Source organism: Nannospalax galili, unplaced genomic scaffold (genome assembly GCF_000622305.1).
Source record: "Nannospalax galili isolate Female #2095 unplaced genomic scaffold, S.galili_v1.0 scaffold853, whole genome shotgun sequence".
NCBI lineage: Eukaryota > Metazoa > Chordata > Mammalia > Rodentia > Spalacidae > Nannospalax > Nannospalax galili.
In genome coordinates this window covers 549,893-571,067 of record NW_008332825.1, presented here as the reverse complement: position 1 = coordinate 571,067, position 21,175 = coordinate 549,893, and the positions used below count along the sequence as shown (strand labels likewise).

At 49.8% G+C, this 21,175-nt stretch overlaps 1 protein-coding gene across 10 annotated transcripts in view; it reads left to right on the top strand.

The window, feature by feature from the left end:
- Positions 1–21,175, top strand: part of Col13a1 (collagen type XIII alpha 1 chain) — a 143,257-nt gene that overhangs the window by 62,869 nt on the left and 59,213 nt on the right. For 6 of the 10 annotated variants that reach the window (XM_029560962.1, XM_029560964.1, XM_029560956.1 and 3 more), the window contains exons 4-13: positions 866–892; positions 3,704–3,739; positions 7,023–7,049; positions 9,560–9,610; positions 16,291–16,326; positions 17,096–17,122; positions 18,134–18,160; positions 19,890–19,916; positions 20,012–20,038; positions 20,710–20,736. In XM_029560962.1, coding sequence (XP_029416822.1) covers positions 866–892; positions 3,704–3,739; positions 7,023–7,049; positions 9,560–9,610; positions 16,291–16,326; positions 17,096–17,122; positions 18,134–18,160; positions 19,890–19,916; positions 20,012–20,038; positions 20,710–20,736 — 312 coding nt within the window. The remainder of the gene's footprint in view (positions 1–865; positions 893–3,703; positions 3,740–7,022; positions 7,050–9,559; positions 9,611–16,290; positions 16,327–17,095; positions 17,123–18,133; positions 18,161–19,889; positions 19,917–20,011; positions 20,039–20,709; positions 20,737–21,175) is intronic. The other 4 variants (XM_029560958.1, XM_029560961.1, XM_029560963.1 and 1 more) reach the window with 4 other exon arrangements.

The window sequence follows — 21,175 nt, the reverse complement described above, 5'->3', positions numbered from 1 at the left end:
TATTTCACTATTTAGCTCTGACTGGCCTGGTACTCACTATGCAGACCAGGCTGGCCTTGAACTCACAGAGACCCACCTACCTCTGCTTCCTGAGTGCTGGGATTAAAGATACACACCTGGCTCCACCTTTGTTTTTTGAGAGAGGGAACCTGAAGCTCATGGGTTGGGCTAGGTTGGCTGACTAGTGAGATTCAGGGATCTGCTTTCTCCACCCCTAACGCCCTATTGCTAAAGTTACAGGAGCACACTGCCACCCTCTGATTTTTTTTTTTAATTGTTAATTCCTTTCTTGTTTTTTTCGCTTTTTGGGTTGTTTGTTTTTAAGATAGGGGCTCCCTATAGCCCCTGGAACTCATTATGTAGACCATGGAGGCCAGAATGAGTGTCAGATCCCTTAGAACTAGAGTTACAGATGGTTGTTAGCCATCATATGGGTGCTGGAAACTGAACGAGGTCCTCTGTAAGAGCAGACAGTGCTCTTAACCAGACAGGGCCATCAGGCAGGAGTAGTGCTCGGGGTACCTAAGACAGAAGGGCTGAGACGCAGGGAGTGTGCTAGGGAGACCTACAGCCCTCGTGACACTTGAGTTGTGAGAAGGAGCATCTCATTTTTCTGTTTCCTGTTCCTCCCCTGGGCTTGGCATGTAAGATCCTGGTTACTTGATGTTATAAGTGAATGTTATAAATGAATGAATGCATACTAGACCATAAAGGTAGCCCCTAGCCCCATTTTGTTAATAAAATAACAAGCCCCTGGAGCACAGGGGACATCCCAAAGTCACACAAGTGACTGGGGTAAGGTTGACCAGTTAGCTATTCAAAACCCTGATCTGTGTCAAGTTCATTCTCTACCTCTTTATTTCAGGGCCCCACTGGAAGACCCGGACTTCCGGTAAGTAACCTATTTCTTCCTCTGCTTACACATCTCTGGGTGAGGTCTCTCTCTCTCTCTCTCTCTCTCTCTCTCTCTCTCTCACACACACACACACACACACACACACACACACACACAGAGGCACTCTGGAGTCTAAATCTGTGGCTAAGCGTGAAGCCACTCCCAGGCTCTTCATGGCTCCGGCTCTTGGTACCCCTTCTAGGTCAGACAGGCAGATCCAGCAGCAGAATCCCAACATGGAAGCTGAAGTCCAAGGCAGATAGTTCTCTGAGGGGGGCCAGAGGGGCTGCCCTGGGTCATTCCTATCCTCCTGCATACCTGATGGCATTCAAACCATTGTCTCAGTCCTCCCGAGCCCTCCAGTGACAGGGTGGACTCAAAACTTTTGCCCCTCTACCTTACATGTTGTTATTTTTGAATCCTAGAAAGTCTGTGCCAAGTAACCATGAGAACTTCAGGACAAAAGTAGATAGAAATTGTGTGGATAGTCACATCTTCTTGAAGCCTTATCAGGTGCCGCACACTCTGACCATTCCCCAGCCTTGACTGGTCAATAACTGAGAGGCAGAAATATAACTCTAGAGAAGAGAGTATTCACAAATCCATTTTAGAGATGAAGAAACTAAGACTCCAAGAGGTGAAATGCATTGCCCAACCTGTCCAAGCCCAGGGTTGTCACATGTTGATCACTGCAATTTCTTGTAGCTGGTGCTTGACATTTGAGGGCATCATTAAAAGTCTTCTAAGACATTGTTCTGTGGTGTCTAGCTTGGATAAATAAGATAAGGACTGGATATGGATGCTGTGGGCCATAGGGCAGGGAGTGGTTCAGGCAAGATGCTGTAGCCAGCCAGAGGGCTGAGAAGGGGCATGGATTGGGTTCTGAGGCAGGGCATAACAGGGACCTAAGAGGGGAGAAGGGATGTAGGGTGGGGCTTAGAGAGGATGGCACCTGTCTGCTCTGTCTCTCTTTGCTCAAGGCCACATCCATTGGATTCCAGACCCTCCTAGACATGAATTATATTAGCCTGTTGACAAACCTAACAGTCTCTTGAATTCATGTCCAGCAGTGACTTTCTTAGTAAAGTGTACACAGAAGAAAGCTCACTCTGGAAAGCAAAAATTCTCCCAGTACAAGCAAGCCCCATGGCTCAGGAAGATGGGTGACTTGGTCCCATAAAATCTAAGCAGAGAAAACAGTCAGATGACTGAAAGGAACGTGGGCAGATTAGTTTTTTCTTACACTACCCACCTTTAAAAAGCATTTAGGGGGCAATTCACAGAGCAGGGGCTGCTGCCGAGTTTCCAGTCACTGGCCTTCCCAAGCCTGTCCCTAACCTGAGCATTTTATAGCCAGGACTGCAAAGAACATTACCCTTCAGAAAGAAAGGGAAAAGAATCCAAAACACATCCTGGAATATCATTCAAAAGCCAGAGAGTGAGTGGACCAAGAGGACGTCACAGCAGTAATAGGCACGGGCCTGGCCGTCCTCTGTGGAAAGAGTGGGTCTCAGATCCAAAGGCTAGAAGCCTGTTTAAGCTTCCATGTGAGGAACCTGGGGGTAATCCACAAGAAGGGCACCCATGTTAGCCCCTTTTTAGGAAATACAGAGCGTGGGGAGTGGGGAGGGTTAGGATGCAAATAGAACTTGCTTGCCGTGGCTATGTGGGCTTCAGTGCTAGTTGATGCCATTTTCTCCAACATTTACCAAAATGCCAGAAGCAGCATCTCATGGGGACTCCAGCAACCTCAAAGCTCTTAGTTCCCCTACTCAACAAGGTGCATACCCAGAGAGGCCAGGAAAACAGTTGCTGTTTATAACCAGCACTGTGCCATAATTATCAAGAGCAGAATGCTTTGCTCAAAGACACCCTGGATCCTGGTCATTAAGCCTGACAAGAACTGATAACATTCTCCTGGGAATCCACATGTGTCTTGGGATGCAGCTTATTGCATTTTTGCCTCTACAGGGTCAGCAGATATAGAGTCACCCCAGAAACACACACACATGCCAGGAGAATGTCAGAATACAGTCCTCTTCTACCCAGAAAGGCCGGACAAACATCATCTCACCTTCTTCACCCAAGTGCTTTCCATCCTTCCAGGCCCCACCCCAGACTTTTATGATGTCTGCATGCCTATGATTGAAAAAAAAAAATGTTTTCTACTGAAAGGGGGAGGAACAGAACTTAGTAAGCAGATTTCCAGAGTGAGAGGATGTAACCCCTGGCTACAAAACAAAGCTCCCTGTGAGCATTTGAAACACATGCTGGGGCTGAATCCACATGTGGAGGTGGCTGTGAGGAGAAGGGACAGGGCTGGACTAAAGAGGGGGAGAGGGAAAAGCAGGGGAGCCCGGGCATGGTGCCTCAGCTCTGGCAGACAGACCTAGGGAAGTGATTCGTCCTTCTGTCTTGTTCTGTGCCTGAAGTCAAGGATGATGAATCAGAGTACTATTCTGGCCATCACCGATGAGCAGCAAGGACACGAGTCTAAGGGAGGAAAGGCCATGGAGACACAAAGAAACTGAGGCACAGGCAGGCTGTCAATCAGCCTCCTGCTCTAGTGCTCATTCTGCAACACCATGCTTGAATACAGGACGTTGTAGGGGTGGCCATTTATTTACATCGTCAGTGAGGCCTCCTGGGAAGTTCATCCACATCACCCATACGACACTTGGTGTCACTTGGGATATTGTCCCAGCTTCCCTTGCTGTCTGGCTATATACCCCAGCCAGGCACAAAGTACTCGGGTGGGACACACTGGCAGGTGGCAGCCACACTGATTGTTTCTACCTCCTTCATCAGGGGAACAAGGGCGCCATTGGGATGCCTGGACGTGTGGTGAGTTGGCCCTCGTAGCCCTGCTTGAGGGCCCATAGCTTGCTTCTCCATGCTGGCCTATCCTCCATGTGTGTTGAGCTGCCATCAGGGAGGGCCGGGGAAGAGGAGGAGAAGACAGTTCAATCCGGGATCCAGACCATACAGTATGGCTTCTAGCAGTTCATCATTACATAGGGTGTCAGCTACTGGGACAAACCGTGGTCTGAAAACACAACACAGTCAGATATTTCTAAAGACGGACCATATTGACCCAATCTTTTAGAAAATATTAAAACTGCTCTATTCGATTACAATTTACAATTTTTTAACTTCTTACTGGACTTAAATTTATAAATTAAAGTTTATCATAGGCGCACATATATAGGAAGAGACAGTATACATAGGATCTCACACAAATCTAGTGTTTCTGGCATCCACTAGGGGCTTGGGATGTGTCCTTGGAGAAGCAGGGAATAGATACTCTACAGAGCACTGCCATGGCAGGGGAAGGGAGATCCAGGAAGCACATGAATTTACAGGGTAATGGGGTGACTACGTGTCCTGAGCACCCCAGCCTACCCTGAGATTTACAGTTGCCCTGTAGCCATCCCCAATATAGCCACTGTTTCTATATAGTCTGCAGGTGTCTTCTATAGTATCTTCTGTAGATGGAGACACTCAGGGATTGTGAAAACAGGGCTTGGTTCCTGGCGGTACCCAGGTCTTCACCAAGGGACTAGGCACGAAAACATTTCATGTTCCCTGGTGAAAAGTAATCAAAGAGACAAAGGGAGATAAAAGTGGGGGGATGGGAAGGCTAACTCTAGGCAGCGAGGTCCCTGGCACCTTGGTCATCCTGTTAGCCTCAGGATGAGTGTCTCCAAGGACTAGAAAGACAGCAGCCTGAGGCAGTAAAGGGTGAGGCATACCTGCTTTAGGAGGTAGCCAGGGCTGGACATAGCCAGGACTGCCCTCCCCATCTGACTCCTAACTTCCTGCTGGCATCAGCCTCCACTTCCACTAGTCACCCTTCCCACATCATGCTGGCTTAGCCTGTGACTTTCGCTTCTGGGCTGGCGTTGGCCTTATTCATAGCTATGAATGTCTGTTTGAATTTGCATGACTGGTGAGGGCATGGACAGTGCACCCAAAACTTAACCAACCCTTGCAAGTGCTGACATCATGCTGGGCATTGAGCCAAGGGCCTCACACATCAGCTTGGCTGTCCTTGCAAGAACTGCATGAGGGGAAGTGCGATTTCTGCCTCCACTTTCCAGATGAGAAAACCGAGGCTCAGAAGGTAAATGTCTTTCACGTCATGCACTAGGAAGTGGGTGAGCAGAGACTTCAGTGAAGATAGCCAGGCTTCAAACTTGTACTTTTGATGTTGGCAAACACCCACAACATCACAGCTGAAAGGCTGACCTTGGACTGATGCCCCAGAGTTCAGGATAGGTACTTCATGCTATCTGTGAACTGGGATGCCCTCCTCCATAGTTGTGCCGGCTTGTTTCAATACTAGTCGATGCCATTTTTACCCAACATTTACTGAAATACCAGGTTCTTACAGGCTTTCCAGATGCGGCATCTCATGGGAGATCTCAAAGCTCTTGGTTACCGCACTCGACAAGGCTCATGCCCATAGAGGCCAGGAAAACAGTGGGTACTGATAACCAGCACTGTGCCATTCTTGAGCATTATGGGCCTGCTAAGGTCTGTCTGTGGTGTATGGAGCCTGGGAGTCTTGAGCCACTTTTATGAAACTTTCACACCAATTCCAGGCCAAAGCTCTACCTTCTCTGTTGTCTGCTCCATGGCTCTGCCTACTAGACACTGGGTCCGTGTGCCCTGTCACCAGGTCCTGACCAGACTTGAGATGTTATCCATCCATCCTTCCTCCAGGGACAGTGTTCTATATACCAGGTACAGCCTCCACCACAACTTTTGAGACCCCGTTTTAAGGGTAAAGATGCTCAAGTTTAATTTACCCAGGAAGAGGGTGGAGGTGGTTTTGTACTCAAACTTAGTGGTTTACAGTCATTGTGGGTAAGTGTCAGGAGTCTTTCCTCTGGGTGCAGCAGGAAGTTTCTCTAAGTGCAAAATGGTGCTTCCAGCACCTCCTTCCTGCCCTCCCTCTTCAGAGCTTCCTGTGTGATGGCAGTGGGGAGAAATGGGGGAGCCACAGGAAGCCTCTCACCTCTTGGGCAAAGCTCCTTCCCAGCCACTTTGCCCAAGCTATTTTAAATGTGGCAATGGCCCATTTGGCTGCCCACTAGGGGTCTTGGCTCCAGCCACTAGATAAGGACTAGGTGACCCATGACCAGTAGGTATGAAATTCCCGAGTCATTTTCATGCTTCACTAGAGGTGGTGCCACTGGACTGTTGGGAGTCAGAGAGATTGAGACTGCCCATCTACTGATGGCTGTGGTGACCATGGACCCTTGACTGGGTACCCAGCTTTCTCTGTAGTCCCACTCATCCTCTATCTTTGCAGTTTGTGTCCCCCACCTCCCACCCCAGAGGAGTGGGAGTACTTTTTGTAGTTACTAGGAATTGAATTTAGGGTCTTGAGCATGCTAGGCCAGCACCCTTGCCACTGAATTACATTCTCAGCCCTCTTTAGAGTTTTAATTTTGAAAGTCTCACTAAATTGCCTTAGTTTACCTTGAACTCATGCTATAGCTGGGGCAAGCCTTGAATTTGCAATCCTCCTGCTTCAGTCTCCCAAGTAGCTGGGATTAGAGGCCTGAGCCACTGGGGCCCCATAGCTGTCTTCTGCCCCCCTATGTCCCTCTGCCCTGCCCCCTTTCTATCTGATTATCCCTAATGGCTCCAGTCCTATCTAGCTTAGCAAAGTTTCATACTTTGTGCTCAGAGGGGCCTTTAAAACTGCTAGAGCTCACGAACACAGGACAGGCCTTGGGAAGTTCCCTAGTCTCACCCATGACCCTCTCTCTCTCTCTCTCTCTCTCTCTCTCTCTCTCTCTCTCTTTCACACACGCACGCACGCACGCACGCACGCATGCACACACACACACACACACACACACACACACACTTGGAAAGGCCCCCCCATTTCTTTCCTAGTAATCTATAACAGCTGCTGCGCTTGCTGACTTGCGTGTCTGGGCCTGTGTTTTGTTGTGTTGTGTTGTGTTTCTTATTTCATGGTGATTTCTTTTGTTCAGTTGCTGTGCCATTAACACGGATTCTTGTGTCAGTATCTGTCTCTCATCTTCTCTTTTTTCTCTCCCTTTCTCTTTCTCTTCCCTGCACCCTGTATTGTGTGGGGCTGCCTGCCCAGGGTGTCAAGGGTCAACCAGGAGAGAAGGTGAGTCTTTGTTACCTCCTCCACCCACCAGGAAGCTCTTGGCTGGGGCAAGACTCTTTTGAAAGGCCCCATCTCAACCCTCCGCTGCCACATGGGTCCTGAAGAGTGTGTGGCAGGCAACTCTGGCAGCCTCTTCCTAACAACTCCATGCCCTGGTACAGAGTCCTGGGATTCCTGGGCATGGCCCCAGCTGCCCCAGCTCAGTGGGTCTGCCTTGTTTGTCCGTAACCAGATGGGATGGGCCCCATCGCTCTGATTCCTGACTATGAATTGTCACCCATCCCCAAGGGAAGGAGACTAGCCCAGCACTGGAAATGCCCAGGGGGACCCCAGAATCAGAGAAGACCCTCCACCCAACTCTGGAAGCCAGAGGCCAGGGGTCTGTCCCAAAAGAGCAACCTCCTGGGTTCTGGAGATTTCAGAGCATAACCTGTCCAATCAGAGGAGAAAGTAAGGTCCATACAAGGACTGGGGCTAGCCTGAAGTCCACAGCAGCAGCCGTGAGCAGAGACAGAAGCTAGGCCCCTGGTGTCCAGCTTGTCAGTGTTTCTCATCTACATTGAGCAGTACTTGTGGGCCTTTTGTTTGTTTGTTTGTTTGGTTTTAAGGTTTTTTGTTTTTCTTTGTTTGGAGCAGAATCTTGCTGCGTAGCCCAAGCTGGCCTGAAACCTACAATGATCTTTCTGTGTCCTGCTTCTGCCTTCTGAGAATTAGGAGTATAAGCAGGAGTCTTCACAGGGTTTCTGCAACTCATGTCTCATCTTCAAAGTAGCAACAAATGGCAACAGTAATCACAGCTCCCATGTATCAGACATGCACTGTGCAGATATGGTTTTAAGTATTCTTGTTGCTGTTGGCTCAATTAACAGACAGCAGTTCCAGGGAAGCTTTAACGTTCCTGGATATATTAGGCACAGAGAGGGAAAGTCACAGTGTTCTGGTTTGTTTCTTCATTGCTGTGACAAAATACTTTAACCAATATCAATTTGGGGAGGAAAGGGTTTATTTTCTTTACATCTCCTGGGTCACAATTCATCAGGGAGTCCCAGGTAAGAACTCAGGGCAGGAACCTGAGGCAGGAGCTGGAGCACAGGCCATGGAGGAACACTGCTTGCTCTCTTGGCCCGTGTTCAACCTGCCTTCTTATACAAACAGGACAACCTGTCCAGGGGTGACACCACCCACAGTGGACTGAACCCTCCTACATCACTCAACAATCAAGAAGATGCCCCACAGACATGGCCACAGGCTAGTCCAGTGGAGGAAAGTCACCAGTTGAGGCTCCCTCTACCCAGGTGTGTCAAGTTGACAACTAAAGCTATCCAGCACACACAGGTCCCAGGTCATAAAGCTAGAAAATGGCAGAGCTGAAGAGGAGTCCTATGTGTGTAACACCGCAGTGCAGGACTTCTCCAAATGGAACAAGACTATTGGTCCCATCCTAGCAGGGGTTGTTTGAAATTGCCCAGGAACGATGCAATTGCTTTTCCTTGGACCATGCAATGCTTTAAAGCACTTTACAGTATTATACAATGAAATTCCCACATCCAGTCTATGTGGTAGGTGCTGCTTGCCCTGCCACAGATAAAGAAATGAACAGAGAAGTTGATTGACATGCCCAAGATCACGCAGCTGTTAAGGAGCAAGACTGGCCTTCAAACCATACGTTTTGACCCTAAACCATGATGCTATACCACTCCACACAAGTATAAGCAGTTACTGATTTGAAATCACCTGTAGCTGTGTGTGAGGCAGGGCATTTTACAAAAATGCATGTTCTCCCATTTTCCACAATGGCTACAGAACATTCTCAGCTCCCAGCTCTCAGTGGAGATGTGTGAGTTCAAAGAACTGTCATGGCTTGAATTCAGGGTCCTTAGGTTTTTTTATTCACCTCCTGCCTAAAGACAGGGAGATGCCTGGTGGGACCCACACCCTGTGTTTGTGTAGCTGCCCTCAGCCACCGGTGGTAACACTGAGAGCCCCCAACCTATGGAGCACTGAGCACTAGGTTCAACCTTCCATCCTGTTCTCTGGAGCATTCAAGATCGCTCTGTCTTTGGGCTCAGTATGGGGCAAGACACTGTTTAACAACTGTAGAATGAATAGTCAGGTGGGTACTTGGGGAGAGACATGGGGGGAAGGACCCGGGGGACTTTTGAGTAAGTCCCAAGGGTATGGAACACTATTGCTGAACCACACCCCTCCTCGAGTTTCCCTCTTGCCCCTCACTGCTGTGGATCCTACACTCTGTGCTTCCTGGGCCCACCTGGACCTGGAGTACATGTTCCTACCCATGTCTCTTCCTACCCGTTGCTTCCTGATTCCTTCTCAACCCCCCAGAGATGTTCCAGTCACCCACCCCCATTTCCTACTGATCTCTACATCTCTGGCTTCTCCTTGGTCTGTGGGATTGGCATCCCACCTCCTACCAACTCCCCCCCAATCTCCTTTCCCTCTCCTTCTCTGCTTCTGCCCCACACTGCCACCTTCCTTCTCTCTCCCCACAGGGTGCCCCTGGAGATGCAGGCATGTCCATCATCGGTCCTCGAGGCCCCCCTGTAAGTCCTTGCTGTTCTCTTTTGGAGTTTTGGGGATTGGAGAGTTAATGAAAAGGACTTTAGGGGGGATGAGGGTGAGGCTTGGCTGAGCCTCTGGGTGTGGCCACCCCATGTGGTGTGGTCAACCTCTGGCCTCAGCACTGCTGTTGATGTTAAAGAAAGTGGGTTGACTAAATATACCTAAATTACTGCCTGGGGGAGGGCTCAGGACCTAGCCTCTAGCCACAAGACTTCAGCAGCTTTGAGGCAGGCCAGGCCTCTGTTTACAGCAAGGAGAGAGTGCTGACTGCCATGGTGGGAGCCCCAGGTTTCCTCAGAACAAGCCTTTGCTTCCCGAAACCAGAAGCAGATGGCCCCATCCAGGTTCACTGACCCTAGCACCCACTCCTGGTCCTGATAGAGCCCCAACCCCCCTTCTGTCCTCCAAACCTCCTCTCTGTCAGTGTTGAGTCCTGTGTGATAACTAGCAACCCCTACACACACACACACACACACACACACACACACACACACACACACGGCTTCCCTTCAACAGGCTTCCCTAGGGATGGTCAGGATGTAGACGAAGGATCCAGTATGATAGTGCGGCTGTGGGAAGGAGAATGAATGGAGTTCCCATGCTGCCCACCATACAGCTTCAGTGAAAGCAGTGTGAGGGATGAGGCAGGACTTCAGCGAAGTCTAGCACAGCCTTCTCAGAAGAGGAAAGTGAGGTCCACAGCAGGGAAGGGCCCTGTGTGGACATGGGGCAGCAGGCTGCCAGCTCCACTGTGTGTCCTGCCATGCACCTCCCCTAGCCTGCCACATGGTGAGGGAGCACAGTGAGAAAGTGGAGCATCACGGAAAATGATGGGGTGGGGGGAGCTGAGAAGCACTTAAAGGGGTGAGGGAGCACAGCAAGGGAGTGGGGAGCATGGTGAGGGAGTCAGGAACACGGCACAGTGGGTGACAGTTACTTAAGCACTAGGCTAAGCATAGGTGGGAGTGTCCCCCCACCCTAACATCACAGAAGGAAACTGGGACTATCACGCCCACTGTAGTCACCAGCTCATACGTGCTACATTGTTGTCTTGGCCAGGTCAGTCACATTCCTAGTCTGCATTTTTATCCTAACATCCCCTTCCATCTTGAAGCTCCCTTTTTATAAAAGACCTGTAGTTCCTGGGAAGACAATGGTCCCTGTAGGTGCCTGCATCAGTGCTAGGACTGATTCATGACACTAGGTGACCTAACTATACCTGAAGTCCTCGGATGTTAGCCATTGATCATCAGCCAGATGGCCCAGCCACCGTAGCTGAGTCCTCACCAGACAGCAGGCTTGGCCTCAGCTCCCCCTGCTATGCGGGGCTGATGAAAGCAGAAAGGCAGACAAAGGATCTGCTTGTCATTAGGAGCTGAGGTCGAGTAGGCAAGCCCTAGGCAGCAGCTGGAGACATGGGAACATGTGGCTTTCTGCTCAGTCAGGAACGGCCCAGAATAAATGCTGTTAATCCAAAGCAGTCTTGCTGCACTCCAGGGCCACCTGCCCACTCTTCTGGAGCTTGATCAATAGTTCATGCAAAAGGGACCCTCTAGGCTCTTGACAAGGGATGACTCCCATTCCAGTGACACAAAGGTCTGGAGAAGTGCCTGGGTGTGCTGGAGGAGACCATGACAGAGGGGAAGGCTGGACCCCAAAGTGCTGATTGGTCCATCAGCCATTAGATAACTTGTGGCCAGGCTAGAAATGGCCCAAAGTGAAAGGCCCATTCCCTCTATGAGCTGCCCAGCTGCTCTTCAGGGGCCAGTGAGAGGGACCTGAGCTTTCCACCCTCATTTATGAAAGAGCCATCCACCACAGGTAGACACACCTGTTGAGCGCTTCTGTCATAACCTAGAGCATGCCAGGAGCAGGGTAGACAAGGGGGGCCTGACTGGCCTGCTTACCTTCGAGCCCCATGACAGCAGTCTTGTGCTAGGCAAGGAGCTATTGGGATATGGTAAGGGGACCCCTGGGTTTGAGCCAGGTCCAGGAGGAAAAGGCTTCTGAGAAGAAGGGATAACTGAACTGCACTCAAGGACTTACAGAGGTCACCCAGGGAAGGAGGCTCAGGAAGGATGCTGAGCTTGTGAACCAGAAGAGGTGCTTACAAAGAACTAAAGAATGGGAACGTAGGGGTGAGGCTGATAAGGTCAGCCAGAGCATGCGCATGAAGGGCATGATCATTCAGGAGCTGTATCCCAAGGGCTGTGGGGACCCCTCGGGTTGTATTAAGTGGATGAGGGGCATCTATTATGCAGTTTACAGAATGCCTGTTCCCCTGTGTTCCAGCAGAAAGCACAGTAAATGGAGGTGGCAGGTGGGCACTGGTTAGACTGCTCTCTGGTTTAGGCAATGGGGATGGTGGCAGAGTGTGTGTGTGTGTGTGTGTGTGTGTGTAGGTGGACACAGTGGGTTTCAGTGATGATAGAAATGAATCTTAGGGGAATAGCAGGAGATCTGGAGGCCCCCCACTTCTGACTCAAGCCATGCAGTTCATGATCTTCCTCCCCAGGAGGAAGAAAAAATGCTGTCAGAGCAAGATGAGTTTGAGGCATGCTGGGGTATCCGAATGTGAGGGCCTTTGGCTCTCTCTCTGCCCTGGTCTTGAGTTAATGGAGGAGTTTTCAGAAATGGATATAGTTGTTCTTGTGTGGAAAGGCATCAGCAAATCCTTTGTATAAATGTGTGCCTGCTCCTGGTGTTTCCTACAGAGTGGGGTGTCCAACCAAATGCTAAATTCTGTTCAGAAAAAAAAAGTAAACTTGTGAGACTGTCATGTGTACATGCCATAGCACATGTGTGGAGGTTAGAGGATAACTTGAGGGACCCAGTTCTTTTCCATCCATCTGGGGATTGAACTCAGGTACTCAGGCTTACACAATGATCCATCTCACCAGCTCCTGATTCTTTTTAAAAAGCTGCATCTCATTCTATCAAGACAAATTCCCAATGAATAAAATTCTCGTGTAATCTGGGTATGGTACTACACACCTGTAATTTCAGTACTCAAGGGATAGAAGCAGGAGGATCAGAAGCTCGAGGGCAGCTTCACTTGGTTTGAGTCCAACATGAGCTACATGAGATCTTGTCTCAGAAAACCAAACTAAACCAAAACAAAACAAGATGAACACATGTTTTATAATTTCCCCTGGGGAAGACCCTTTTGAAACATGACAGAAAACCCAAAAGCCACAGGTGAACATTAGTAAGTTTGTCTACATGAATGTAAAACTTCTAGGGAAGGGAAATATAAACAAAACCAAAGACAAAAGTATCTGCAGTGCCTGTGATGATCAAAGAGTTGTTTTTGACAAAGACCGTCACACAAATCAGAAAAGGGAAAAATAAACAACTTAGCAGAAACTATTAGTAACAGGCAGGGCACGGTGATGCATGCCTGTAGTCCCAGGTACCCCGGAGACTGAGGTAGGAGGATCCCTAGAGCTCAGCAGTTTAGGGCCAACCTGGGCAACACAGACCCTATCTCAAATATACATGCCTGTTTGTGCTTTTCACTAGTATATATAGTGAAAAAATATATTAATATATATATTACATGAGTATTATACATTGCTAGTATAATATATTAATGAATAAAGCATAATAACATATTGTGATAATATAATAATATATTGTGTAGCTTATCTATAAACAGTACAAACAGCCAGCTCAGCAGCCTGGAATCTGCCTAGACCATAAACACTGGAAGAGGCAGTAAGCTCAGCATAAATTGAGATATAAATTATAATTCAGTTGCAAGTCTCCCCAAGTGCCATCTCCATAGCCAACCCCTCCAGGAAGCAGAACCCCATTTCCATGTGGTTGATGACAACATTCCTCCCCTGATCCTTGAAAAAGTCCTGGTTAGCCCCAGACTTGGCTCTGGGTTGGAAGGACACATCCTGCTCACCACGGCAGGCTCTGTAATTAGTAGACTGTGTGATTATCCCAAATATGAAACTATCAGCCCAGGCGGCCACAAAGACGCTTCTTGGAATCCTTTCCTCCTGACCTTTTCCTCGGGCCTCTCCGTGTCCAGAGCCATTACAGAAAGTTTACGCTGGGAGGTTTCAGAGATTGCATTGCATGGTTTCCGGGGCTTCTCCTCAGAGTTATTCTTAGAATCACTTATCCTTGAGAGGAGAGAAGCTGGGGCCCTTCTGACATCTGACTAGTGTCCCGCCCAAGCCTGCAGCACACTTCAGCTGGCTCCCTGTGGACCAGCACCCCACCCTGACATGGCAGCGTCCAAATGCCAACCTGGCCAGAAGGGCGAATGGTCCCTGTGCAGAGACCTCCAGATACGGATCCGGGGAGCCTGGAGATGTTCCAGTGTTACAGCAGATAGGTCCAGAGAAATTGTCCCCAGAATGGGATCTGGTTCTGGGACTGCTGTCTGACCAAAACAGACCTCCATGATCCTGAAACATACAGAGCTGGGGAGGTGGCTAGAGGGTAAAATGCTCACCGTGCAAGCATGAGCACCCGAGTTTAGATTCCCAGCACTGAAGAGTAGAGACAGGCAGATCCCCAGAACTCACTGGCCAGCTAGTCTAGACGAATCAATGGACTCCAGGTTCAGTAAAGAATTTTAAAAAGACAAAGTGGGGGACTGGAGAGATGTCTTAGCAGCTAAGAGCACTGACTGCTCTTGCAGAATCCTAGCACCCACATGATGGCTAACAACCATCCATAATTCTGATTCCAGAGAATCTGATGCCCACTTTTGACTTCCTCGGCCATTATACAACACTGGTGCACTCACATACATGCAGACAATACACTCATACACATAAAATAAAAATAATAAATAAAATATTTTTTAAAAGATTAGGGGCTGGAGAGATGGTTCAGCAGTTAAGAGCACTGACTGTTCTTGCAGAGGGCCGGGGTTCAATTCCAAGCACCCATATAGTAGCTAGCAACCATCTTTAACTCCAATTCCAGGAGATCCAACACCCTCTTCTGGCCTCCTCTGGCACTGCATGACATGGATGCACTTACATACATGCAGGCGATACACTCACACACATAAAATAGAAAGATAAAGTGGAAAGCAGTAAAGGGAGATACTTGACACTGAGCTCTTGCCTCCATACTCACATGTGCATGCACACACAGACATACCTACATGTACACACACATACAACACATATAAACACAAGCAGTCTGGTTGAATTCTGGTACCTTTCTGTTCATCTCAGTTCAACAAATACCCAATGAAAACAATTTCATTTCCATAGGCATTATAAGCATAATCGGTGGTATTTCTGTGGCCCAATGGGATTACAGGATTATCCCCACTCTTTTTAGGTAAGTGCACCCGTGTCATGCACTGCCCGTGGAGGTCAGAAGAGGCTATCAGATCCCCTGGGACTGGAGTTACAGACAGTTGTTAGCTGCCATGTGGGTTCTGGGACTCGAACCCAGGTCTTCTACAAGAACAACCAGTGTTCTTAACTGCTGAGCCATCTCTCCAGCCCCAGTTATCCCCATTCTATAGAAGAGGGAAGCTGAGACTTGGGGAGGTTAGACAATGGCTAGTGTCACACAGTTGTTGGTGGAGGCAGGATTAGAACTCAGCTTGTCAGACCCAACAGTCCATCCTTGCAAAGATGCTCATAAGCTTAGGGACTCCAAGCTGAGAGCTGGCATATCCTGGGCAGAGAACAGGAGCACAGAGGAGGCAGGAAGGGAATGTCACAGGGAAAGGATAGAAGATAACCTTGACTTTTGATTCATTACATGTATTTATTTGGGGGGGGGGCATGTGTGCCACAGCATATATTTGGAGGTCAGAAGACAACTAGTGGGAGTATTTCTCTCCTTTCATCATGAGGGTCGCAGGGATTGAACTCAGGTCATCCGGTTTGGTGGCAAAGGCCTTTACCCACTAAGCTATCTTGCTGGATAGGGCCTTGTTGGATCCTGAGGAGGGGACGTGACATGGCTCACATTTCTCAGCTCTCTGTTACCCTTAACCTTGAAGGTCAGCCTCTCAGACCTGCAGTCACAGTTTCATACTGCTTCTAACCTCAGTGTCTCTCATAGCCAGAATCTTGACCATTAGCCACTAGAATTGGTCTCCAATCCTGTGTCACACTCTATAACTCTAAGGAAATAAAACCCGAATGACTTTCCTCCCACAAAGACTGGGGCATCCAGAGATTGCTCAACTGCTGGGAAAAGTTTGAAGAACATGAGCAATCTAACCTATTCCAGCCTGAAAGTAAACATTTTGAAGGTGAAGTTCTTCTACCTATGGATTTCCAAGCCATCCTTAGATAAATGGCTATAAGCAATGCCTGTAAATAAAGAAGACACATTGGATATTGGTCCAGGGTTTCTATGCTCTGTGGGCAGAGTCCTTGCTGTCCTTGGCTGCTCTAGTAGTCTGTTGTCTGTTTCCGTGTCACAGCCCTGAGGAGTGCTCCAGGTTAATTCTAGGAGTGGGCTCAAAGGATGCTGGATGTTCCCATCCCTCTCTATAACCCTGGTTCCTGCAGGATCTCTCCTATGATGCTCCTTCCCCATCCTCCCTGAGCCAGTTCACAAGGTCAGGCCTCACGAATGATCACCTGGAGCCAGGGTTGGGCACAGAGGTGAACTCTGAGAACAGACATGACTCCACCCCTCCTCACTGTCCTGTTCTTTTCAGGGCCAGCCGGGCACACGAGGCTTCCCTGGATTTCCGGTAAGTATGGAAGACTCAGGTTAGCAGAGACAGGGGTTAAAGTGTATCCACCGAGGTCAGCCCTGAGGCAATTCTCCCTCCTGACCCTTGGTCACTAAGGACCCACTCTGCCACCTTTCATAGGAAAGTAGGTCCAGACTGGGCTCCTGGTATAAGAAAAGACACAGTGGTGACAGGCCAGGAGGAAGCTAATGAAGTTGCAGGTTGACACTCCCAGTGTGATTCCAGGATGTGGACAGATGGTGGGCTGGGGAAGTGACCTGAGAACTGACCTCTGGCCAAGCTCATAAAAGAAATCCACCAAGGAGCCAACAGAGAAGTGGCTATGGGAGTGTCCTTTCACCCCTGTCCATAGGGCCTAGACAAGTTCTAGGGGTGCAGCTGCCTCTGCTGACCAGCCCTGGCTTCCTAGGAACATGCTATCCCCTCTCCTCTTGGGGTGAGAGAAAAGTCTCTGAGAGCAATGACAGGGCCACTTGTTGGGTTCAGCTCTGTGCTAGTCATCTAGCTTGTGGAATTTATTTTTTCCTCCCAAAGACATTCAGGGAAAGTTCTAGTATTTGTGCTCCCATTTCACGATGGGAAATTGACCCTAGATGCACCCATAGTTACCCAACCAATAGATGGTCAAGCAGACGCCCAAGTCCTAATGTGGTACCAGAATCACATTCCTCCCCAGGCCCAGGCTGCTTCCTGAGCAGGAAGCCTGTGAGGGTCTGTCTTTCCATCTGGGAGGCTCCATCTTTACATCTGGCCTTTCTGTTTGCAGGGTCCCATTGGTCTTGATGGAAAACCGGTAAGTGGATTGTTGGGGTAAGTGGACCCTTGAGCTGGACTCTGCCCTGCCTCCACCCAGTTCACTCACCTGTGGCTCCTGGTTCTCCTACACCCCAGCTCATTAGAAAGAAAACAGGCCAGAAACACATTGCTAATGGGAAGGGGATGGGGGGAACTATTTGAGTCACCCCAACCTCAGTGGGCTTCCACAGTGCATAAGTCTATAGTGGCCAAACTGGATGCTCAGTGTCTGAAGTAAAAACCATCCATAGACTTTGGTGACTCTGAGCTGCTCCTGGAAGGGGCCTGGGATCAGGGCTCAGGGAAGGAAGCATTAGCGATAGCAGAGGAGCGTTAGGGATGACAGAAGGGTAGAGCTCTGCAGGCTGCCCTAGTACCACCATGGTGCTCAAGAGGTCTCCCGTTCTCTTCAAGGTTGGGGCAACCCTCCCCAACTGAGGCTCTACATGCACACTCAGGTCTACCTCTGATCACTTTGACCCTTCAGCCTTGGTCCCCTGGCCCAGGTGTTCACAGAAATTGGAGGACAGCTGACCTTCCAAAGCTCTTGGAGTCCCTACAATGCACCCTGGGGATGGGATGCACCCCTTTGGGCTCTTCCCAGATAGCTGGTGCCCTCTCAAGTGGAGACATGGTCACCTGTCCAGTAGGCCAATAAAGTTCTATGTAGCCCAGGGTCTGCAGTGGTCACGTCCACAAATACCACAGGGCCAGGTGTCCCCCACAGCTGTCCTGGATGTGTGAAGGGGTTGAGGGTTGGGAACCAGGGAGATACCCTTACCTCTAGTCTCCTTTGAAACACAGGTAGCTGCTAGTAAGGCCAGGGGAGTGCAGGGGGGAATGACCCTGACCCAGTCGGACTGGGCAGATAAATGAGTGACAGAATGACCATGTGAAAAGGGACAGAAACTAACTTCATGATGTGGGGAGTCAGGAGGAACACATAGAACAGGCAGGGTGAGGGCTTCCCTTTGAAACAATGTTTGTGAAACTTACCCTCTTCTTCCAGGGCCATCCCGGACCAAAAGGGGAGATGGTAAGACCCCTGCTTTCTTTCCTTCCCAAGCCAGCTTGGTCCCACTGCCCACAAGAGACAGTGGCTGCCTGTCACAGTCACCCCAGCCGAGCACACCCCTAGGACCTAGATTCACACAGGTCCAGAATGACACACTTGGCTAATGCCACGTAGCATAGCAGGTCAGCAGGTTGCTAGATTGTGCCCCCAGACTGCTCTGCGTGCATTTTCTAATCCTAGAGGGCATTTCCTAGGAGATGGTAGCTCTTCACCTTCTCACAGTGACTTTCCCCTGAGTTGCCCCAGGACCCTGTGGCCACACCCCATGAGTCCACTGGAACTTTCCTGGTTTGGAGGGGTCCATGTTGTGAGCCAAAGGCAGGAGAAAGGTTGTTCTCTTGCATCTTGGCATCCTGAGGCCACCCACCAAGATACCCCAAAACTTCAGGGGTCCAGAGACTGGTGCTTCAGGAGATCCCCACAGGCTAACATGGGGCTGGCAGAGACCTCAGGAGCCCAGGCAAGGAACACTGTGTGTTGTTCCAAGTCTAAAAGAGTGTAATAGACTTGAAATGATTGGACTCCATGGTCTCACCTGGACCCACATCTTAACACTGCCATTCTCTGTGCCTTGGGCCTCACCTCTGTCCCTTCACCTGGGAGGCAAAGGTGGTGTCAGCCCCTTCCCTCTGGCTCTGTGCCGGTGAACTCTGTAGAGCCTGGCCCAGAGGGGACATACCTCACATGCTTTTGTCTTGCCCTCTGACCTGCACATCTGCATGGGGCTCTTTTTTTATTTTTGTTTTTATTTTATTTTATTATTTGTTTATTTATTGGTCTTTTTGAGACAGGGTCTCTCTGTAGCCCCAGCTGTCCTGGAACTCACTATGTAGACCAGGCTGGCCTTGAACTCACAGAGATCCAGCCACCTCTGCCTCCCAAGTGCTGGGATTAAAGGCATGAGCCACCACGCCTATTTTGTTTTTAATTAAAAAAAAATTCATGTGTATGTGTGTATTGCCTGCATGTACATAAGTATACCTGTGTTGTGCAATGTCCGCAGAGGACAGAAGAGGCTGTCGGATCCCCTGGGACTGGAGTTACGGACAGTTGTTAGCTGCCATGTGGGTGCTGGGATTTGAACCCGGGTCTTCTGTGAGAACAGCCAGTGTTCTTAATCCCCGAGCCATCTCTCCAGCCCACATGGGGCTCTTTTGCTGGCTCCTCAAAGCCAGCCAGCTATCAGTGACCTGCTGACAAGGCAACCCTGAAGGAAAGTCCCCTTGTGCCCTCCAGGGAGTTTGGAGCAAGGAATTGAATGGCCATCCCAGCTTCCCGTCCATACCACAGACGTCTTAAAACATAGTATCTATAGCACTGACCTGCCACACCCATGTCCCCTGGGATCTCTTGGTGCCTGGGGTGCAGGTGGCAGGGTCTCTCATTAGCAGAACATCCCCTGACATCCAAGTACAACCTCCCACGCAGAAGACCTTTGAGATGACACTGATTTCGGGAATGGATGAAGGAGACAGGGAGCACCCATCCATGCCCACTGAGGCTCGGCACATAAGGTCAAATCACCTTGCATGAGCTAGCAACAGGCAGGCCTGGCCATGGTTGCCAGATACCAGCCTACAGGATTCTGGGACAGTCTAAGAAGCTCCTGGAAGCCCAACATCTGTCCCAATCCAGCCAGGCATGTGTCTCTGATCTTCCTACCTACTGACCCATGCGTTTCCTTCTACAGGGCCTGACAGGTCTCCGTGGACAACCGGTTGGTACCTCTTCTTCCTTGTCCCCAGCAGGGAGGTTGGGGGCCATGTTGCCTGGACTTTGAGCCCTAACTCTTTCATTTCTGTCTCTTTGTAGGGACCTCAAGGACAAAAGGGAGAAAAGGTAAGTGCAACTGGGGCTTCCTAGCTCCTGCACCTGGGACAAACTCCTGCATCAGGCAGAATGGGGTCAGAGCAGCCACTTAAGAACTTGAGTTTTAGTGGACGGGATCAAGAAGCCCCTGTGGGACAATCTTCTTGAGCTGGAGGACTGCAGGCAGCTTGGCCCCCTGTCTACCTGCCATCAAACTCATGGGCTTATTCACTGTAAGATATGAATTTGTAAACATGCTGGCCTGGTCCCCTGCTGACCTCCTGCATTCTCTGTCTTACTCAATTTCTAACCAAGATTGGTAGATTTGCTCGTGGCTTTGGTGTGGGAGCCTGGCATTTTTGATTTAGAGAAGGTATCCCCAGAGCCCTTCTGACCACCATAGGGTCATCAGATACTTATCTGTCCAAGGCTATCGGTTGGGCCAATCCAGGGTGTGAGCCAACAACTGAGCCTGGAACATAACTCATGGCAGGGGAGTGTGGCACCCCATCAGGCCTCTTCCAGGTAGGCTCTGGGGGTTTCTTTCTGATGCCTACTAGAGGCAAGGGAGTGGGGACCACTTCTCCTGCCTCAGAGGACCCAGGGCAGAGAAGCGGAACTGGTGCCTGAGGAGATACATGGTCTGTTTTGGCTCAGGTCCCTAAGTACCTAACACCCCTCTCCTTTTCTCCCCTCCCTAGGGTCAGTGTGGCGAGTACCCACACCGGGTAAGTGTCCTTGCAAGCTGAGGGAGCCCTTTGATCCATCCTGAAGGCCCGCTCCACTCAGCCTACCACCCTGAGGAGAGGAGGAACTCACAACCCTGTGAACTCAGCCGCTGAGGAGGTGGCTCAGAGTATAGTGTGCTGGGCCCTGCAGCTGACTGTGACTCTCAGCAGCGTGCATTTACAAGGAGCCAGCCTTTCCTGGCTCTGTCTGCCAGCCTAAATGCCTGGGAGTTTCTGGTTGGCCACTTGCATGGGTCTGTGTGTTGACTCTCTGCCTATGTGGGGAACGTGTGTGTGTGTGTGTGTGTGTGTGTGTGTGTGTGTGTGTGTGTTCACACATGACTGTGTCTGCATGTCTGGCAGTTTGTCTTGACAAAATATGAGGGACTTTTGGGTTAGTCATTGCTTCAGATGGCCCAGATCACCAGGCGGGGAGATC